This window comes from Thamnophis elegans, chromosome Z, assembly GCF_009769535.1.
Source record: "Thamnophis elegans isolate rThaEle1 chromosome Z, rThaEle1.pri, whole genome shotgun sequence".
Classification (NCBI taxonomy): domain Eukaryota; kingdom Metazoa; phylum Chordata; class Lepidosauria; order Squamata; family Colubridae; genus Thamnophis; species Thamnophis elegans.
In genome coordinates, this window is record NC_045558.1 from 78,145,765 (window position 1) to 78,168,927 (window position 23,163).

Sequence of the window (23,163 nt, forward strand, 5' to 3'; positions counted from 1 at the left end):
GTACCCTAACAAATGGCTCCACGTGCCACCTGTAGCATAAGATGTGCCATAAGTTTGCCATCATGGGTATAGGCCCTTCTGCTTCAACAGGGGTTGAATTAGACCTCCAAAGTCCCTTTCAACTTTGCTATTCTGTTACTCTGTTAAGACTACAAGAATGGAGTTGCTACTGTGACTTAATGTGCCATCACAGAACTTTTGTTCACAAAATGTAGCTTTTAATTTCTAACAACAAAATTCAACAAATATCCAGATTAATGTCTTTTACAGGATATTAGGGTGTTGATTTATAAAGATGAAAAAACTAGTCCATAAATATACAACTGAAAAGAATGCACTGGTTTCCCATGTTTTAAATATTTCCATTTGGATATAGCCAGCAATATATACTATATTGCCAAAAGTATTCGCTCACAATGGAGTCTGATTATGTGGATGGGTGAGCGAATACTTTTGGCAATGTAGTGTATGAGTTTCACTCAAACATCTGATAAGTTATTATGTAATGGTACTTTACTGTCATTAAGCAATAATTATGAACAAACATCTTGTAACCTTAGAATTGCTTTTATCTTGTAACAATTGTAACAAATTGCACAAGAAGTATGAATGTAGGTGATCACTTGTTAAGTACAGACACTGTTGCTATCTAAAATTTGTTTTGCATAGATACAGAAAGTATAAGACCAGGATAGAAATTAGTTCATATATTGCTATGTGTTTGGCCATGTGCATTTATATTCATATCATCTTCTTTCCATTAAGAAATCATGTGGAATTAGAACAAACATTGATTTGGTTGGGAAAGTTTCTTTGTTTTCATGTAGAGAGAAAAGAATTGAGAATGTGAGTCACAAAAATGTATTGGTCTTAAATCAAAACTGTTAAACTAATAAAATTTCACATCAAAAAGTGAAGGTTCAAATTTGCTTTATAATACAAAAATCTCATACTGCAATGTTTTTCCACCTCTTTGTTCCAGATGCTGCACTGCTCCTCCACTTTCAGTAAGTTAGCACTGACTTTTTTTAAAATCTGAAAAATGTTCTATTTAAAGTTCATCTTTTGTTGCGCTTAATTTGGTGGCATGTTCTTCAACAAATTTGCTCAAGCTCTCCAAATCTCTTTCCCCAGTTTCAAATTTAATTGGATTCTTCTTGCTGTTGCTGGGAGCAAAATAGATCGTGGGGAAACCTTCCACTTTATAGCTGTCATTTGTGACATCATTAGCAGTTGCGTCCATTTTAGCAATTATTACATTTTTCTGATTTTTATATTTTTTACCCAATTCCATATAGATGGGCTCTAGTTTCTTGCAATGCCCACACCAGGGAGCATAGAATTCTATAAGAACATCTGAATTTGGATCCATTACTATGGATTCAAACGTTTTACCAACTACAATCTTCACTGGGCCTTTGTTATTTTTTGGTATTGGCTGCGATTTCACAATGGGTTTTAGTTTACCTACAAAGGAAATAGAAAAGCATTGTTATACCAACACCACACCCATGCTATTTCCACTTGCAAAATTACAGTCCCCACATAAGCTGTTCCATAGTAGTATTTTTTACTGGTTCTTTAAATCAAACACAAAACACTTTTTCCTGATCATCAGACTATACAGGTGTTCCTCAACTCATGCCAGTCACTTAGCAATCATTCAAAGTTCACAATACCACATTCTACTTACATCCAACTTTAAAGTTATGACTCCTGCAGTGCCTCCCCTCCGCACTGTTTCTCCCCACATCCTGTCCTGCTGGGTTCCCGCAGGTATTCAACCTGCTTTGCCACCCACCGGTTCCACACAGTCCTCTCCACTCACTGCCACCAATTGCTCACTTAGTTTTTACTGTAGAACTCCTTCTGGAAATGCCAGAGATTGCATTTTTGAAGCAGCCTACAAACATTATCTAGCAACAAAGTCTAGGTTACCAAGCAACAGAGAAGCTTGCTGTTCTTCCACAGTGCCTTTCTTTCTAGCTCAGCAACTCTAGAAGCCGTGAGAGAAATAAAGCTGGGAAGAGCTTTGTTGCACCTTTATTTCCCCTCTGGCAGCTTCTGGCCTTCCTTTTTAGCCTAGGCATGAAGAAGCTGCAGGGGAAAAAAGATGGGAAATATTTGTCCCATCTTTGTTTCCTCTGCAGCTTCTAGTATGTGGGTACCCAACTGTATACCTAAATCCAAGACCATTTACCTTTTTTGAATGACAAAACAAATTCTCTAAGTACATCAGAATCAAATTCTTCTGGTTCCATGGCATATTTTTTACCAGCTTCATCAAATATGGCAACATTAACATCTTCTCCACTGTCAACCAATCCCAAATCTTTTATTTCTGAAGAGTAGTCTTCTTCATCAGCAATTGCAAAAGTGTATTCTGGAAAGTCCTTAGCCACCTCTAAAACTTTATTTCGCCAATACTGGGTAGCTGGAAGTACCAACAGACCATTTATAGATTAGTAGATGATATTACACTAAATATTTTAAGAAAATTACTTTATAGTTATACCCACCAACACGATAGTCAAAGCTGAAGTCTACCATATAGTAAACAACTATTAAGGGCTTCTTAGTATATCTCTTAGCATCATTAGAAGTCTTGCGATGACCAACAAGAGGTAGGGCATGTTTCATCACATGATTTTTCACTTCTGCAACATCAGTAGATTCCTGCAACAAAAACTCTTATTTCATTACTTCGTGATGAACCTTATTACAAGAGGCTTCATTATGCAGAATATTCATACCCAAATCCTAACATATATATATATGTTTTCTGAGGTTTTCGCGGGTGTTAGTATGTAGGTCTCTAGTTGTTCGGGTTTTCTCCCGCGTAGAATTGGAGATGTCTTGGCGACGTTTCGACGAAGTCACATTCGTCATCTTCAGGCTGCTGCTGACTACTTCAGGTTTGGTGTTTCCAGGAGTAGTTACTCTACGCGGGAGAAAACCTGAACAACTAGAGACCTACATATATATATATATATATATATATATATATATATAACAAATATAAATCATCCCATACAAATATAGAGTTAAACTTTAATTAGTCAGAAGTGTAGTTCAAGAAACAGCTACTGAAAATGAGTGGAATTTCAAACTTTTCTGAAAGCACATTAAGGAATTTAATTAAAATTCATGCCAAAATTGAGGATTAAAGGCCATAAAATATTTTATGATTTGCACCGACCACATTAAATATTCTGGATTTCATGATTTGTGAACAATTGCATATGTTTATATGCATACATGCAAAGCAGTGTATAACTTCATTTAAGTTTATGATTTCAGGTATAGAATCCCATTAGATGTTTGCATCCAGCTTCACAAGGTCAAACATAAGAAAGACCAACATGAAACATGCATTATTTGCAGGCTGGATCAGCTGAAATAAGTACTTCTACAGTTATAAAAAGTAATCTGGAACACAACAAATCAGGGAATTCGCAAACACATGTGAAAGGAATAAGTCAGATCTGATTCTAATATGCATTTATCATAGTAACTCACTTTTATATCCAAAATAAGTATTGGGGCCTCATATTTTGATTGAAATTTTTCAGGCTGCATGATCACCAGTTTTCCAGGATCTACTTTCAGGAACTTTGATATTTCATTGCTAAAACTATGGTAGAATTTGTAATCTTCTCTCAAACTGTTAGCTGAAAAGGAAAACCCAAAGCATTAGGGAAAAATTCTACAGAAAAATTAGTAGTTTCTGAGTTTGAAAAATTTGAATACTTTGCACATTATTGCCTTTTTCCAGGATTTATTAAAAGTTTGACAATACATAGAAAGTTTACAATAAAACTTTTTGCTACATTTATCTTATTTTAATTTCTGTTCTGCATTAGATTTACTATTTCAGGTCTGAAGGTCCACATTACGACATTATCAAAGCTTTAATTAGGATAAGTAAAATAATTAAAATATTGATAAATAAAATATAATTAAAATTTAAAATAATTAAAGATAATTAAGAACTAGTGTGATTTGGTTTTTAATGGAGTAAGCTAGAAACCAGGAGACTGCAAATTCTACTCCCACTTTAGGCATGAAAACAAGTTGTCTTCTATCCTACCTCACAGGATTGCTGTGGGCAAAGAGGAGGAGGAAGGAGCATTAGATATGTTTGCTATCTCGAGTTGTTTATAACAAAGTGGGACATATAGGTAGTCATCGACTTAATAACCACAATGGAGCCCAACATTCCTGTTGCTAAGTGACACATTTGTTAGTTGAGTTTTTCCCCATTTTATGGCATTTCTTGCCAGTTAGTGAATCACTGCAGTTGTGAAGTTAGTTAACATAGCTGTTAAGTCAAACTGGTTTCCTCATTGACTGCTTGTCAGAAAGTCGCAAAAAGTGATCACATGATCCCAGGACATTGTAACCGTCATAAATATGAACCAGTTGTCAAGCATCTGAATTTTTGTCACATGTCACATGTAACTGTGAATAATTGTTATAAATCACTTTTTTCAGTGCTGTTGTAACTTTGAATGGTCACTAAACGAATTGTTACCAGTTGAGGACTATCTGCAATTGAATGAATAAATAAATCCAGTGGTGGGATTCAGCTGATTTGCACTGGTTCGGGAGAACCAGTAGCTAACTTTCCGAGCAGTTCAGCGAACCGGCTGTTGGAAGAAATCTCCATCCAACAGTCTTTTGTTTTTCCCACTTTATGGAATTAAATCCTGTCAGGAAGGTGACATTCTGATGTGCCTGTGTGTTGTTTCTAGCCTAATTCTGCTTATCTTTATTGCCCTGCTTAAGTGTTTTCCAAAGCTGCCTGTGGTTAAACCTTTTTACATTGTAACAGCTGTTAATAATTCTTGACATTATGCCCAGGCTATAGAAAGTCTGGGCGGCTTTTATGGAGTCTTTTTTCCTTTGTTGGTACTTTTATTCGGGGCTTCACTTTATTAAAGGGGAAGAGTTGTTTTAAGCTTTTTACACTGCTTTAGTGATTCCTGGCACTGTCCTTTTGGGGTGTACTTCTAACACAGCTGGATCCTCTCCCAGCCACTTCTTGCTTCCTCAGTCCCCAATTAAGGGTGAAAGGGGGTAATCTTGGGCCTCTTTCTTCCCTGGATCGATAATCATCTCTAAATGGCTAGTCTTTGGGTTTTTTTGTTACCAAACAAAAGGCTTCATGAGGCTTCCCCCTCCCCCCAACATGGATGGAAAAGCAATGAGTTAATTTTTTCCAACCGTCACTGCCTACCTGATCGAATTAAGCAATGCTGCCTAGAAAAAAAATCTTTTTCAAACTGCATCTTTCTCTCCTCCCCACAATGTGATCTTTCCTTAAATCTGGATGATTTCCTTAGGATATTTTGTGAGGTGAGTGAGACCAACTGGTATCTTTAAGTGGTGCAAATGGATCTAAGGATTGCTTCCCCTGGGTGGGAAAGGGTGCTTTGTCCATTCACTGAGCACAGGAGTCTCTTGTCTATGTGAATTCTTCAGTCATCCAGGTCATGGTTGTCCCAAACGTGTTTTTTTCAAGAGGCAACAGTTGCCTCTTGAAAAAACATATTTGGGACAGGAGTCTCTTGCATTGCTTCAGAGTGACCAAGGCACATGCTTGCTCACTGTTAGTAAGATTAAAAAAAATAGGTAGCTGTATGTATCCTCCCTCCAATTTGTTTTAGTCTTGTGATAATAAAGCTTAATAACATGGCACCAGGCTTGAAGTTTATTTAGATATTTGTGGCATGTACTAATTTTATTGTGATCCTGGCGAGCTTGGGAGGACAGAGACTTGAACCTGGGTCCCCTATATACTTCGTTAATTTGTCTCTTTAGCATGACATTTTGTAGCCCAACTCTGCCCACCCACTTTCTGGAGAGCTTAAATGACCTCTCTGCTAAAGGGTTTCACTTTATAAGCAAGAGTTGGCTACTGACAGTTATCACTGCATTTTAACTATTTTGATTTCTCAAGGTGCTCTGGCACACAGTCTGATTTGTAACTACAGGTTGCAGGTATTGCTGATGAAAAGGAAGGTATTCTGACAGAATGGTTTAGGTTTCCATGATGGCTGTGACTCATTGATCTTCAGTATGTATTTCCCCATTTCTAATCTAACGATTGGTATTTAGGGCAGTTTTTTGCAAGCAAAGAAGCTTGTATTTTTGTACAGGCAATCTTTACTTACAACAGTTCATTTAGTGATCATTCATAGTTACAATGACACTGAAAAAAGTGACTGGGAAATATGAGAATTTATTCAGTGGTCTGATTCAAATAACTTAACAACCGGTTCTTTGCCCTAACAACCAGCTGGGTAGGCATAACTGGATAGTCATGTGACTGGGTGGGCATGGCCAACTCAACATCACTCATGTCGGGCGCCACAACTCACTAGGCCACGCTGTGCCATGCCTTATCCCTTCCCTCCCAGCCACTCCTGGTCACACTCGGCATCTTCCCGACCTACGACCACAATTGAGCCCAAAATTTATGTTGCTAAGTGAGAAATTTATTAAGTGAATTTTGCCCCATTTCATGACTTTTTTTGCCACCTTTGTTAAGTGAACTGAACAACTGCAGTTGTTAAATTAGTAACATGGCTGTTAAATGAATCTGGCCTCCTTGTTGACTTTGTTTGACAGAAAATTGCAAAAGGGGATCACACGATCCTGGGAGACTACAACCTTCATAAATGTGAGACAGTTGTCAACCATCTGAATTTTGATCATGTGACCGTGGGGATGCTGCAATGGTTGTTAAGTATGAAAAATGGTCAAAATTCTCTGCATTTGTTTAAATCCATACCTAGTTCTGTGTCTTTCCTGCCTGTTCCTTTATCTCATTTTTTTCCAATATGTGTACAGTATTATGTTTTTCTTTGAAAAAGAAATGAAAATTACTGTATTTTTTGGAGTATAAGGCACACATATTTTCCTCAAAAGAGACTGAAAATCGGGTGGGTTTTATACATCAAATACAACATTTTTTTGCCTACCGAAGCCCTGCTCCTTCACCAAAATGGCTATGCGTATCCTTATGGAGGCTTCCAGAGTGCTTCTGGGGGCTGGAGAGGGCAGAAATGACTAAAAAATGGCCCTTTCCACCCCCAGCAGCACTCTATAAGCTTCCATAAGGCTATGCATGCAAGTTTTTGGCGAAAAACCTACCTACCTACCTACTCTCTCTCTCTCTACCTACCTACCTACCTACCTACCTACTGTAGTTCTTTCTCTCTCTATCCCTCTACCTACCTACCTACCTACCTACCTACTTACCTACCCTCTCTCTCCCCCTACATACCTACTGTATTTCTCTCTCTATATATATCCCTCTACCTACCTACTCTCCCTCCCTCCTTACTTACTGTATTTCTCTCTCTCTCTCTCCCCCTTTACCTACCTACCTACTCTCTCTCTCCCTACTTACCTTCTATATTTATCTCTCTCTCCCTCTATCTACCTACCTACTTTTTGAAAAAAATTGCCTCTTCAAAACCTTGGTGTGTCTTATACTCCAAAAAATACAGTATGTTGCCCCATTTTATTAAAGCAGCAACAGGTTATTAACTGAAGTGACAGTCCTTTGAGAATTATGTGGCACTGCAATTATAAAAGATGAAGACTGTATGGTATTATTTAATTTTCATATTTTCAGTTTGTTTTTCTGCTACTCTGCATTCACAGAAACTTTTACAAAGTAATTTATATGTGCTAACACTGAACAATATTTGCAATCTTTTAATAAAAGAAAAATGTACCTGCTTCTTGATAGAGATGATAGGCTGTGTCTTGGTTTTCTTTAAAAACACCAATAATAATAACATCATCTCCATCTTTCAGAAATTCTTGTACTTGTTTAATGGCCTGTATTTGTTTGGATGGAGGGCCACTCTGTTCTATCATGTAATCAACAATCCCTGAAAACAAAAATAGTATCGTTATTGTCTAGAAAAGCATCCGTTTAGTATCATCTTATGACTGAAAAAACAAAGTTCACCATACCATACTTTTCTCTTGGCCCATTGTAGGCAAAAGGTTTGCCCTTACGGAAGATCTTAAGAGAAGGGTATCCAGACACATCAAATCTCTTTGCAAGTTCTGTTTCAGCAATAGCGTCAACTTTTGCTAGAGGGATAGGAGGAATACGCTTGCTAAGCTCCTTAGCTGCTTTTTCATATTCTGGAGCTAATCTTTTACAATGCCCACACCTATATCAGAAGAAAGGCACAAAGAGATCAAAAAGAGATCAAAAAGAGAAGTTCTGTTTAAAAAGTTCTGTTACTGTTATCTTTTTAGGTAAAAGTTTTTTAAATGTATATTTTGATATAATATGTTGCAAATTATTATTTTACATAGCAGTTTGCAATTATCGTGGGTGTAAATATACACAGTATTTATGGAAGTGTTATGTTGCCTGTTGTTGCCATGTTATTTCACATCTACCCTGAAGAAGCCACAACTTTTGGACTGAAATAATGCATATTTATATTATACATGGCATCTGATGAAATATGTGTGATCATACATTTATACAAACTATATCCCTGAATCGAGGGATGAAGGCTACATGTTTTTTTCCACAAATAAGTTAAGTGTCTTGAATACGCAGATTTCTTCTATTTCACATTTTTATTAATTTATCAAAATATAAAATACAAAAAGAAATTCAAAAAAGTAATAGAAACCTAGGAGGAGGAGGGAAAAGAGAAAAAATGGTGTAAAGAAGGAAAAGCAAAGAAAAAGTCACCAACTTCCAACTCTTTAAGCACAGTAGTAGATAACATTACAACCTCAACTTTTTATTTTTACACAACAGTATATACTAGCCATTTCTATAACAACAAATCTATCTAATTAGCAAACATAAGATCAATTTTTTATTTTTTTTATTGCAAGCACAAAATCTGGAAGTAATTTCCACATAGAAACAAAGTTAAATATATTCTCTTCTTTGGATAAAAGAATCAATTTGACCATCTCTGCCTCTTGCTGTGGGGAATAATATATGATTCTATTTACTCATTGCTCTTTATTCAATTATATAAATCACATATAAGTACAATTAACTCCATTTAACTAGTTTAACAGCCCTGTTGGACTCAGGCTGCCCCAGGTACCTGGTGAGCCTGGTCTGAATGGAGAAATTGGGGGATCCGAATTGAAACACCTGAAGGTCCCAGGTCCCAGTGGCATTTTGAGAGATGGATGGATCTGTTGCAGGGGGCATCCCAGCAACATTCAACACTGAGCCAGTAGAAATGCGGGGTTCCACCACAAAACTGCGTTCGACTAAAGGGCGCTCCACGAAACCACGTAGCTGACGTCATCACAGGGCGACAACAGCACGGAGACAGAAGCATGCTGTAAACGCTAAACCTAAAATTAACCCCTAAACCTAAACCTAACCCCCCTAAACCTAATCCTAAACCTAACCCTTAACCTAACCCTAACCCTAAACCTAACCCTAAACCTAACCCTTACCTTAACTTGAATCGGCTTGCTTTCAAAGCGCTATTTAAAGCGCCCTTTTTTCTCCGCGCTTGCTGTTGTCGCCCTGTTGATGACGTCAGCGACGCGGTTTAATCGGGTGCGCTTTAGTCAAGCGCGGTTTTGTCGTGCCACGGAAATGCGGATGGGGGCCCATGTCAAGACTCTTAAGCTTTGTAGTGGCTCCAGGGATGGAACAAGATTTGATGCTGGGGTTAGCCTGGCTCAGGAAATGGAACCTATATGTAAATTGGAGAAGGGACCTGTTAAAAACCTGATGGACCTGCCCAGTGTGACCCAGAGAAAATTCAGGCAACAGCTTAATCAAGGTACGAGACCTGGGCTATAGCACATGAACAGGGGAAGGACCTTGGCTTTATTCCTAGAGTACTTGGATCTGAAAGAAGTGTACAAAGGGATAAAACAGTCCAACCTTTCAAAAACAGCACCACAAAAATTAGATTAGGAACCCAAGTTAAAATAGGGAAGAAAATGGTAAGTGAGCACCTGTCTATCTTAGAGGAGTTCAAATCACCAGGACCAGATGGATTGCCCCCCAGGATTCTGAAGGAACTGGCAGACGAGATCTCAGAACCACTGAACTATATCTTTCAGAGATCCTGGAGCACCGGAGAACTGCCAGAGGACTGGAAAAGAGCTGATGTGGTTCCCATCTTCAAAAAAGGGGAAAAAATATCTAGGAAACTACAGACCTATCAGCCTGACTTCAATACCAGGAAAGAGTCTGGAAAAGATAATCGAGCAACGAATTAGTGAACACCTAGAAGTAAACAAAGTAATAGCTAAAAGCCAACATAGGTTTGTCAAAAACAGATCATGCCAGACTAATCTTATTGCATTCTTTGACAAAGTGACACAATTAGTGGACCAGAAGAATGCTGCTGATATAGTTTACTTGGACTTCAGTAAGGCATTTGACAAGGTAGACCATAACCTACTACTAGATAAAGTAGAAGAATGTGGGTTAGACAGCATCACCACCAGATGATGCTGGCTGACCAACCGCACTCAATGTGTAGTCCTCAATGGAACTGCATCTACATGGAGGGAAGTATGCAGTGGAGTACCCCAAGGCTCTGTTTTAGGCCCAGTACTCTTCAACATCTTCATCAATGATTTGGATGAGGGAATAAATGGGGAACTCATCAAATTTGAAGATGACACCAAGCTGGGAGGAATAGCCAACACTCCAGAAGATAGGCTCAAGATACAGAAGGATCTTGACAAACTTGAACATTGGGAACTATCTAACAGAATGAAATTCAATGGTGAAAAGAGTAAGGTTCTATATTTAGGCAACAAAAACGAAATGCACAGGTACAGTATAGGTCAGTGATGGCGAACCTATGACACGCGTGTCAGTGCTGACACGCGTAGCCATTTGGGGTGACACGCACAGGATTCATCCCTAAGGTGACCAGACGTTCCGCTGTTGGGACGCGATGCATCTGTAGCGGAGGAGCGGGATCCCGAGGGAGGCTGTTGCAGAAGGGCGAAATCTGAGATTTCTTCGCTTCTGCGGCAGGATAACATTTGTTCTTTAGAGGAAGGGGGGGAGAGACCACTACAGTTGCATTTCTTTTCTTGCTGGGGATTTAGAAGTCTTATGTTCACTTTTATTCCCGGGGAAAAAAACAAACCCGAGCCTCCGCCGTTGTCCAACCCTCGCGTTTCCTGGCAAGAAATCCATCCCCCATTATGACGAGGTATGCCGGCTTTCGATTGGTAAGGCATCCTCGGCATCCCCCGGGTGATCTCTGGGCCCCCGGCTTCCCCATCTCCTCTCCTATGGGGAGACGTGCATCATAATGTTGTAAGCTGCCCGGAGTTACCTGTGTGTGAGGTGGGCTGCCCTATGCATTTGCGTTTGTGTGCTGGAGAGAGAGTGAAAAAGAGAGGGAGAATTATATTAATTAGAAGCGGCGGTGGCGGACGTCGGCAGCGACTGTAACGACTGCTCGGGCGAGGTGCGGAGGAAGAACGGAAGGTCCCTCCCGCCCGCAACGACGGCTCCAGCCATGGACGACCAGGCTGGCCCCAACAACAACAACGCACTGCTCTTGCCGCCACCTCCGGATGGGAAGCAACCACGCTTGTGCGGCCCCTGTGCTGAGGTGGGAAGCGAGTTGGCAAGGCGTGGTTGCTTCCCACCCGGAGGTGGCGGCAAGAGCAGGGGGTTGTTGTTGTTGTTGAAGAAGATGCCGGGGCCAGCCTGCTCGTCCATGGCTGGAGCCGTCGTCGCGGGCGGGAGGGACCTTCCGTTCTTCCTCCGCACCTCGCCCGCGCGGTCGTTACAGTCGCTGCTGACGTCCGCCACCGCCGCTTCCCTCGTCCGTCTCGATTGCTGGAAGCAGTAACAAACGGCGCGTCTGCTCCGCTGTCAGCGCCTTGACAGCCACCCCAGCCGGCGGCTACCGGGCCTCGCTGGAGTCAATTGCAAAACCGCGTTCAGCGCTTTGAGGACCTGAGGCATCTTGGGAAATGCAGTTCCCTATCGGAAAGAATGGAGTAGCTGCGAATTTGTAACAACAGAAGATAATAACTTGGTGCTTCGCAGGTTACGAAAATCTCAAGTTTGATTTGCACACTGTTTTTTAAAAGTTAGATAAAGAAATTATGCTGTGAAAGCGACTAGAAAGCCTCCCCTCCCCTTCCTGTGTGCGAGAAAGGGAAGGAGAGGAAGGAAGGAGGGAGGGGGGAAGGAAAAGAAGAAGGGAGGGGGGAGAAGATGGAAGGAGAAAAGATGGATGGAAGGAGAAAGAATGGGAGGAGAAGGAGGAAGATGGAATAAAAAAAGAAGAAAAAGAAGGGAGGGAGAAAAGAGGGAAGGAGGTAGGAAGAAAAGGGGAAGAGAGGGAAAGAGCAGAAAGACAAAGAGGATGAAGTTGATAGGCAAGAGGAAAGAGGAAGGAAGGAAAAAAGAAAAAGGGAGGGAGAGAGGAAAGAAGAAAAGATGGAACTAGAAAGGAAAGAAGGGAGGGAGGGAGGAAAGGGGAAGACAGGGAAAGAGCAGAAAGACAGAGAAGGTGAAGGTAGATAGGCAGAAGGAAGGAAGAAGGAAGAAAGAGGGAAGGAGGGAAGGAGGAAGGAACAGAAGCGAAGAGGAAGAGAGAAATGGAAAGAGCAGAAAGACAGAGAAGGTAGATAGGCAAAAGAAATGAAGCTGAAAGAATGGAAGGAGGAAGGAAGAGGAAAGGAGGAAGGGAGTGAGTGAGGAAAGAAGAGAGGATGGAAGGAGAAAGGAAGGAAGAGAGGGAAAGAGCAGAAGACAGATAAGGTGAAGGTAGATAAGCAAGAGGAATGAAGGAAGAAGTGAGGAGTCTCGAGGAGGGGGAAAACATTTAGTGACCAGAGTTACAATGGCATTGAAAAAAGTGACTGATGAACAAAGAAGTTACTAAGCAGGTATGTTAAATAATTTGTTTTTGGTTTATTAAATACAATTATATTGCAATTATATATTTTTGTAGTTTAAACTATAAATTGCGCAAAATTATGTTTTTGTCGAAGTGATACACAACGCGAGTTATGCTCGATTTTTTGCCGATTTTTGACACACCACGCCAAAAAGGTTGCCCATCACTGGTATAGGTGGTACCTTGCTCAATAGTAGTAACTGTGAAAGGGATCTTGGAGTCCTAGTGGACAACCATTTAAATATGAACCAGCAGTGTGCAGCAGCTGCCAAAAAAACCAACACAGATCTAGGCTGCATAAATAGAGGGATAGAATCAAGATCACGTGAAGTGTTAATACCCCTTTATGATGCCTTTGTAAGGCTACACATGGAATACTGCATTCAGTTTTGGTCACCACGATGTAGAAAAGTTGTGGAGACTCTAGAAAAAGTGCAGAGAAGAGCAACAAAGATGATTAGGGGACTGGAAACTAAAACATATGAAGAACAGTTGCAGGAACTGGGTATGTCTAGTTTAAGAGAAAGAAGAACTAGGGGAGACGTGATAGCAGTGTTCCAATATCTCAGGAGTTGCCGCAAAGAAGAGAGAGTCAAACTATTCTCCAGGGCACCTGAATGTAGAACAAGAAGCAATGGGTGGAAACTAATCAAGGAGAGAAGCAACTTAGAACTGAGGAGAAATTTCCTGACAGTTAGAACAATTAATCAGTGGAACACTTTGCCTCCAGAAGTTGTGAATGCCCCAACACCGGAAGTCTTTAAGATGTTGGATAGCCATTTGTCTGAAATAGTATAGGGTTTCCTGCCTAGGCAGGGGGTTGGACTAGAAGACCTCCAAGGTCCCTTCCAACTCTGCTATTGCATTGTTCAGTGAAAAGTGTCAGATGAGATTCTACCTCATTGATCAATGGACTGTGCTATATATATATTGCAAGGGGCCAAGCTATCTAAGCCAAAGGTCTACTCAATTACCCTGAGGGAGCTAGAAGAATTGTATGCATTCATTGTTAAGAACCTCACTCAGGGATTTATCTAGCTGATATGGCCTCAGGTGGCCAGTCCTGTTCTATTTAGGGAGAAGAAAGATGGATCACTTCACTTGTGCATAGATTATAGAGGGTTAAATGGTGTGTGTGTGTGGAAAACATTTACTCCTTATTCCTAATGAAAGATATGCTGACCCACCTGGCTAAGGGCAAGATTTTTACTAAATTGGACTTACAGGACACATACTATCGGGTGAGGATAAAGAAGTGGATGAGTGGAAGACCACTTTCAACTGTCCACTAGTGTACTTCCAATTTAAGGTCCTCCCTTTTAGCTTCCAAGGGGCTCCAGTTGTTTTCATGCAACTGATTAATGAGATGCTACACAAGCATCTATACAAAGGGGTGCTGGTGTATTTAGACGACATATGGATTTACACAGAGACAAAAGCTGAGTATGTGAAGTTGGTGAGAGTGGTTTTAAAAAAGCTAAAAGCTAAACTATACACCAAACTTTCATGCTAGATTCACCAGAGCAAAATAGACTATTTGGGATACCCCATTTTGCATAAAGGAGTTGAAATGAATCCCCAGAAGATCCAGACAGTACTGGGCTGAGCTTTGCCCTGCACTAGAAAGCAACTGTAAAGCTTCCTTGACCTTCACCAACTTCTACCGGCAATTTATCTCTTCTTTTGCCCAGATTGCACTCCCTGTCACTAATCTTTTAAAAAAATGAAAGAATCCAAACCTAAACCCAGCCAACCTTTAAAATGGACAACAAGTAGACTTTGATTTACAGCAGTTCACTTAGTAATGATTCAAAGTTACAACGGCACTGAAAAAAATGACAATTTTTCACACATGACTGTTGCAGCATCCCCATGGTCACGTGATTTACATTCAGATGCTTGACAACTCACTCATATTTATGATGGTTGCAGTGTCTCAGCGTCATATGATGCTTTTTGTGACTTCTGACAAGCAAAGTCAATGGGGGAACCAAATTCACTGAACAATTGTTTAACAACTGCAGTTAATAATTGTGGCAAGAAAAGTTGTAAAATGGGGTAAAACACAACACATTTCTCACTTAACAACATAAATATTGAGCTCAATTGTAGTCATAAGCTGAGGACTACAGCTACTGAGGGGGGTGAGAAAGAATTTCCTGACTAATGCTCTGTCACAAATGCCTCTGTATAATTTGCACTAAGTCAGACATGGTCAAGCCATTAATCCCATCATGCCAGCTGACCGCCCTAGTATTAACCAGTACACAAGTGAGAGAAAAGCCTCAGATAGACAATATAAACAGCGGCTCTTAAAGACTCACTGCAGGAGGACAAGTGGTTTCAAAGTCACAAAAAATAAATATTCCATATAGGACGGACTAGCTGGGGTAGGGGGAAGAAAGTCAAAGATTACTAATTCTGGATAAAAACCACAATTCAAAAACCGTGGGACATTTTGGCTTTGTAAAGACTCTGCATCTAATTAAGAGACAGTTTGGTGTCCATCCTTAAAAAGGGACATTGAAAGCTATGTGGCAAGTTGCCCAATTTGTGCCTTTGCTAAATAGCAGCAAAGGAAAACCCCAGGGCTCCTGCAACAAGTGGCTGAGTCAAAAGCACCATGGCGAGAAATCTCCATGTATTTAATAGTAGAACTGGTGTCCTGCCATTATGCTGGGTTAAACGGGGATTGGCATGCTTGGAATGTTTCCGCTTCTGCTATACACTTGAGAATTAGGGAGGGTGACTGTCTTCTGAGATGGGACGGACTCCTTCTCAGCTGTTTTTCACCAAGTTCCAGGGGCCCAGAGTGTGAACTGCTATGTTCCTAGCACATCAGCATTCTTAAAACATTTTCTCGGTATCACATTGGCTGCTGGTGGACTAGTCGGGGGGGTGGGGGATGGGTTAGGATTGGGAAACAGAAAGAATTGCTTTTGAACGGGCAGTGGCTTGCACTCGGATCCAAGATGGCGGCAAATGAAGTTGAAGCAGCCTCCTGAGCTCAAAGAAGTCCCAACTATTCACAGTTGGCCACGGCTGTGCCAGAGCCAACAGCACTTGCACAGGTTGATCGCGAGAAGATGTATCAATAGATTAATGAACTATCCACTTGAAACTTGTGAGAATGCACTAATCGAGCTAAGTAAAAATGAGAGTCTGTCCCTGATCTTTCCCCAATGTTATGCGCTCATTTGGCGCAATTGCACCTGTTACAGGAAATTGTAACTATCTACCCATCTATAAATCCACTAACTTTGAGAAGTCATCAATCCAACTGAGTATGCAATGCTCTGGCACTTTTGCACTGTGTTGTATCACATCCAGAAACCCGCTCAGCTTTCCTTGCTGCACATATCCCTCTTTTCTTGTATCCCTTCTTCCACATTGTCAGCAAGATTCATCTCTTTGAATATCTGTGACTCAGAAATCTCAGAGTAATTGGGGTGCTTGTGAAAACAGATGAACAAGAAGTTATCAATTTCCTACTAACAACTGAAATTATATCTTTGTGTTTGCGCATCATGGAGTCTGGCAGTGATAGTTGCTACTTTTATTCTACAGAAGATCATATTAGATGATACAGGATTGGCATACATCTTTCAGACTTATGAGCGATTTTCTAATGTTGCAATTATACTGGGTAAAATGGTCTTGCAACTTTCCAAGGATCCTTGTGCAACCTGCTGAAACATGTGGTCCGTTGTTACCTTTGCCTTTCCGATAATCCAAGGGCACGGGAAGCCCTCAGGCAGTGCCTTCCTGATCAGCTGAAAGATACCATCTTTGAACATGTTGTGAAGGACAACACCACTACAAAGTATTGGCTAGCCCAGCTGGTCAAGAATCTCCAGGAAGGCCAAGTCACTGACCCCAGGGTATCCCCCTTCATCCACAATGACAGCCAAGGAAGTGGCAGAACCCAGGAGGAAAGAGCTCATGTTTACAGAGAGCCAGGAATCAATGACCTCTTCCAAATCCTGTCAGCAATGCATGGACAGCTCCACTAGATTGCCAGTGGTCACTTAGATGGCAGGCTGTTTCTATACTTCTCACTGTACTATAACTTCTCACCATGTCTTAGAGAATTATGATACCAGCAAACACAGTTGGGACAGACAAAGAATTGTCTTTGTTTTGTGCAGGAACTTCAGACTCATCTAGGGTAGACAGGTGCTCACTTACCATTTTCTTCCCTATTTCAACTTTGACTTTACTGCAACCAGTTTCTCTCAGTAAAAAATACTTTTGATTCAATTCAATGAATCCAAGAGTCTGCTTTCCTGAATGAGCTGACTGGGGCAAGTCTAACAGTACAGCTTTGAAATATTAGCTGTTTAAAGTTTTTCGATGTATAATTCAGCTGTTTTTTAAAAAGCTGCTGAATTTTTATATTTAAACAAACTACTTACCATGATGTAAGTGACCATGAAAACAATGTCTATGAAGAGCAAACTTGTGCTGGCTTTTGATGTTCTGCCAAAGGAGGGAAACAGTTATGACATGTATGATAAAATATTCTGCTTTTTCTTACCATGGAGCATAGAATTCAACTAGAATTATGTCTGCTTCATTCACTGTTTCATCAAAGTTCTCTTTTGTTAAAACCAATGTAGCTTCAGGAGGAGGGACCCATTCAGGTTGTGAAACTTCTTTTACTTTAGCCACAATTTCTAAAAACACAATATGAAGAAACTCATTTTTATTTCTAATTAGCAAAATTTGTATCAGTTTAACAAGTGTGATTATAACAAAAAGACAACTGATAATTTGGAAATGTATCTTATTCCAGAATAGAAAAGTCTGGGGCATTTTAATTAGATTAGAAATTAGAAATACTTCAGCAAAGGTGAAACTAACAATGAGAATCAAACTTATATTTATTTATGAAACTATTTTGCAATCAGTTTTTGAATCAGGAAAAATATGAGAGAACTGGCTTTCATCAAGAAGAAATCAAATCATAATAAATATCATTTGGACGTCTATTGTTGCTATTATCATCTTTGCAGTCATTTTTTTGAGATGATTGGAAAACTGACTCATAGGTCCTGTTCAAATACAAAACACACTATAGCAGTGATGGTGAACTTTTTCAACATAGAGTGCCCAAACTGGATCACATGTACGTGCACACACTGGAGCCCCGGAAACTTAAAGACCAGCTGGCCAGTGTGCATGAGTGTGCCGGTCATCTGATCTTCCAGTTTCCGCTGTGCACATCTGTGCCGGCCAGCTGGAAACCCAAAGACTCCATCGCCAGCTGCAGAAGAGCAGCTGGTGATGGAGTGCATGCCCAGAGAGGGCTCTGCATGCCACCTTTGGCCTGAGTGCCATAGGTTCGCCATCATGGCAGTATAGGAAAAAAAGCATGCAAATAAATTCTTATCCTGAACCAATATCTCATTCTAAATTTTCAAAATTATAATATAATTGTATGGAAAAATAAAAAACTCTTCCCAGACTTGTCTGTAAAATTAATAAGTGTCTACTTGGCTGGTACTATAATGGAACATTTTCAGCAAATATAGGCTATGCTATAGGAATCCTTTATACACATAATGATGAAGCAAAGCACCTGGGACATCCCCTTTCCAGGTTTTGTCAAAGACAATAAAGATTTACTTAGTGCAAATATAGTTTGTATATCTTCTTCTGGGACACTAAAAAAGCATGTCCTTTACAGAATTCTCAGAAGCACAGAAAAATGTTCATATTCCTTGTGCATCTTCTAGCAAATCTACCCCTGTAATAAATAAAATAACACACTGCCTTCTTTTAGTTTTTTTTTTAATAATCAAGGAAATCTTGTGCATTTGGAATAAATTTTACCTTGTGCCTAAATAACTTACTACCTACCAGTTTCTGTTCTTGATCCATCATAATCTATTGGTTGTCCTTTCTTCAGAATTTTAATGGTGGGGTAACCACTAACATCAAAACGACTTGACAAACTAGAGGCTAATGTAGCATCTATTTTGGCAACAGGAATAGGTGGATTATTTTCTTTTAATGTTTTGGCTATTTTTTCATATTCTGGAACAAACTGCTTACAGTGTCCACACCTAAAGAAAATGAGAGAGTTTGTTGCTTCTACACAAAATTTAGAAATTTTAGATTAAGGACAGAGGCAATTTTATCTTAATATTATGTTTAGTTAGATAGCACTCTGATCACATAAATGGAAAGAATGAAATTGGTGAGAGAGATAAGTAATTAGAAAGATAAGGATCATTGGTAGACTTCAATGTTGTGGGCTCAACACAAATGAAACTGTTCGCCCAAATATACATGACAGTATTTATTTCTTTTTTTTAGACACCTATGCAGACTCAGACAATAAATACATAAAACCAAAACCTAACATATTATCAACCTGACTTTTGGGGAATTTTTTTTCATAGGATAGGAACCCCCACTAATCTCATTTCTCATAAGCTAGAAGTCCTAACAACTTGAAGAGGAATATACTAGATGTTCTGGTCCTAGTTTAATAAGGCAGTTGTTTAAAAACTTGAGAATTAAATCACTTAGGATTTTAAATACCAAAGGCTCTGAAATATACCCAGACGCTTACTGACTCTCACCCATCCACATATAGGCTAGGGTATTTTAAACAGCAATATGGTATTCATTTAACTACCATATGTAGGTATGCTAGTGCTGAAAATAGTCATTTATGACGGGTCTTTACACTTACTATTGCAGCATCTGGGTGGTTATGTGATCAAAATTCGGATACCCCACAAACAGCACATATTTTTGATTGTTACAGCATTCCAGGTTCATGGTAGTCATTATTTACAATCACCCCAGATGCCACCCAACAAGCAAAGTCAATGGGGAAGCCAGATTCATTTAATAACTATTGTGATTTTCTTAATCATAGCAAAACAAGGTTTTAAAACTGGGTGAAACTCACTTAACTATATCACTTAGCAATGTAAGTTCCAATTGCAACTATGGTCTTAAGTGAAGGACTACTAATAAACCTGAAAAGATGAAAATGAAGAAGCAAAAGCATGATGCTTACCAGGGAGCATAAAACTCCAGAAGTACAGTGTCTTTGCCTTCAACAAAACTGTCAAAGTTCGCATCATTCAACACTAAAACACCATTTTCTTCTTTTACTTCTGAACTGTCTTCTTCTTCATCATCATCAATTTCCTCACTGGGAACAGAATCTAATTTAAAGGAATACAGATTTCTCATATCTGTAAATTCTGAATTACAATGCACATGAAATGCACTGCTACCAACTTTTTTCAGCAATACCCGAATGTTTAGAATGGATCATAAGAGATTCTGCAAACAAATATCACACATATCTTTTCCCCAACCATAGTTTTTCAAAACTTCAAGTATACAGTGGTGTTCTTCATGCAGTTTTGCACAGCTTCTGAATCTCTAATGCTGCTGAAGCTCAGTATTTCCTGATTGTTGCTACCTTAGAATTTATTAAAAATCTGGAAAGCATTAATTTTATCTAACATTTAGTAGATTATGCATTTTTACTTGAAGTTTAGTACAGAATAAGTGCAAAATATAACAGTGTTTTGGTGGAAGAAATTATGAAACCAGGGTTACCATAGAATAAACTGCACATCAAAAATGTTGGTCACTTTCTAAAGTAGGGAATCTGTAATTTTACATGTTTTAACTTACAACTTCCACAATTAGTATTAATAACTGAGACTTCTTCAGGAAGATCAACACATTAAGAAGGCTAAATTATTGATGAAATACTTCATTAACAAATATTCCTTCAGATAATGCCATCTGAACAAATTTTCCAAAGATTCAAAATTCAAACTGGTAAAACAGGGTTTTCAGCCTTTCTGGAAGAATTATGAGTTCAACAGATTTTAAACTAATTTTAAATCCTTCCAAAATAGATAAAAAAGCCTGTTTCAGGCTCAAACAATCTCTTCAAAATTCAAAACCATATTCCACATTTCTAAATCCAATTTATCATTAATATTTGAACAAAAAAAACTCCAGTCTACCATAGCCATAGCCTTGACAAATTGACAAATTCTTACAAAACTGTTTTTCATGTTTTTCATAAGTTTTTAAATACTTCACAAATCACGATAAAGAAATTCATTCTGACTCCTTGAACAGATGAAATTAAACACAATGTTGGAATGAATTGGGGGGGGGGAAATATCTACTACTTTAAATCAGTATACATTCCATCTCCAATTACAATTTGCTTGTGTAAAGTGAACTAATTACAGGGTTAGGCAGATTTAATTATATATGGCTATATCAATATAATTTAAAGAAAAACAAACACACCATCCCAAGAGATCTAATGTGGATGTCAATTTGAATTTGAGATCTCTTACATGAAAATATATAGGTTTTCTGTATTTTAAATAAAAAGCTACTGCTTTTTTCATGTGCATACTCTAAAAAGGTTATGGGGACAAGAAAAAGATGAAATATTCCATTGGCTGGAAGACAGACTAATTCAGCCAAGTAAATTCTCAGCCTAGAGAAAGGTGTTTTGTTTTGTTCTCGACATAAACGCTTACCTCCCTCTTCTTCCTCCTCTTGGCATCTGGCTAGTAAAGCAAGCTGCGCCAGTGCTAGGATAAGCGTTAGCAAGCACACTCTTCTGACGTTCATTGCAGCAGCAACGTCCTCTTTGGAGTCCAATTCTTCTCAGCAACACGCCTCTCTCTCGCTCTTCCCTTGAGAAAGAAAGCCTCTTCTTCCCAGAAGGCGAATTTACAGGAAGTCGTGCGACTTGATTGGCTATTAAAACAGTGAGACTCCTGAATAGTCAACCAATCCAAGAACGACGTATGTTGAAAGGAATTCAAGTTGTGTTTGAAGAAGTGACTATCAGCCGGAGGGTGTGTGTGTTAATTTCTGGAAGTGGAACGTCCCCGCGCTTATATCCCCTACGGCGAATCTTCTATCTGCAAGAAGAAGGTGTGGCAGCACACACAAAAGAAAGCCCAGTGAAATGTGTCACTGTATGCCCACCTTGTGCGAATTTTTTTTTAAACTACAAAACTCTACTGAGGTGCCTCTCACGGATTGGCTCCCCTGGAAACTACCAATCAAGACTTGCCACTCGTTTGGAAAGGCAAACAAATGCTGGGGTGGAGCAAAAGAAAAGCGGACAAAGAAAATGGGGGCGTGGTGGTGTGGGGCTCAGTTAGGCTGACGGGGAAGACACTTATCGCTGTTGGATTGGTCTGACAGTGAGGAACAGAAATAGTCATAGGGCGGGTGAACCGTGGACGCTTAGGCTGGTCCACGTCAGTTGAGCAAATGGGTTGGTTCTAGTTAAATACTTTCTTGAAGTAGTATTAAGGCCTTGAAGTAGCCTTGATAAGAACAACATAAGCGTTAAGGTTATTAGACAGCAGAAGAGAACCGTGTAACTATTCGCTTTTATTATTTCACATACTTATTGCATAATTTTAGATGGAAATAATACTGTAATATGCAGGAATGACGTTTGTCTTTTAATACGGATACAGATCTTGAGGAAATGCAGAGAATTTGGGTTTGGATAATTAGCATAACTATTTTGATAACTTATCAAAAGTTAAATGACTAACTTGTAGGAAGATTATGTTCTTGGGCAATAATGTTACTTAGGAATGAAAACATCTTTTTTTCTGTACAATACAATATCTTGTAAAACTAGCTCCCCAAAATTGATGTTCATTGTTTTAAATTTTGGTGAAAATTTTTTTTTAAATACTAAAGCACTATAATTAAGGGAGAAAAATTAGAATATAGACTGGTTCACCTATTGCTGAGTACATCATCTCAATTGAATGAGATATATAAGCAACTCTCCAAAAGTTGTTCTGTGGGAATCAGAATTTAATACAATAGATTAAATAGGATGTATCCTGGTTGAAAATCCAGTCTGTTGGCATTTTTCCTTCTCTTTAATTTTCACTTGTAACTGGGAGGTAGATGTGTTATTTAGTATCCTTGTCTGTAATACAAAACCTTCCAAATGAAGGGAGTATTAATGGAAAAAGCCTGTAAAGATACTGATATTAGGAAAATGTACTTTATTTATCTTTAATTTACCAAATTATCTCTTTAAAATATTGCCTTTATCTGTCACATCATTTGTAGCATTTACTTGAGTTTCTGTCTTTATTCACTTTTGCTTATTTAAATACTGTTAGATGGCTAATATCAAAAGCTTGGGGTAGCATAGAATTAAGAAGAAAAACATGAAGTAGTCTTCAATATACAATCATAA

General features: G+C 39.1%; 1 protein-coding gene and 1 pseudogene across 1 annotated transcript; one reads left to right on the top strand and one right to left on the bottom strand.

The window, feature by feature from the left end:
- Nucleotides 1-750: 750 nt before the first annotated feature.
- On the bottom strand, nt 751-21,906 carry PDIA4 (protein disulfide isomerase family A member 4). Its single transcript, XM_032236905.1, has 10 exons — nt 21,458-21,906; nt 19,951-20,101; nt 18,777-18,982; nt 17,452-17,590; nt 7,993-8,198; nt 7,749-7,907; nt 3,520-3,671; nt 2,520-2,676; nt 2,201-2,434; nt 751-1,467 (listed from the first exon to the last, which is right to left on the bottom strand). Exons 1-10 carry the CDS (start codon nt 21,549-21,551, stop codon nt 1,052-1,054), a joined length of 1,914 nt encoding a protein of 637 aa, XP_032092796.1. The 5' UTR covers nt 21,552-21,906; the 3' UTR covers nt 751-1,051.
- LOC116520516 lies at nt 15,126-17,443 on the top strand (annotated as a pseudogene).
- Nucleotides 21,907-23,163: the final 1,257 nt, after the last annotated feature.

Bases quoted from the DNA above. Each gene is read 5' to 3' on its own strand.
- PDIA4 (XM_032236905.1), bottom strand. From the start codon at position 21,551: ATGAACGTCAGAAGAGTGTGCTTGCTAACGCTTATCCTAGCACTGGCG. The intron at 20,102-21,457 runs GTAAGCGTTTAT...CCTTTAAATTAG, and splicing joins AGAGGAGGAAGAAGAGGGAG to ATTCTGTTCCCAGTGAGGAA. The intron at 2,677-3,519 runs GTGAGTTACTAT...TTTTTGTTGCAG, and splicing joins TACTTATTTTGGATATAAAA to GAATCTACTGATGTTGCAGA.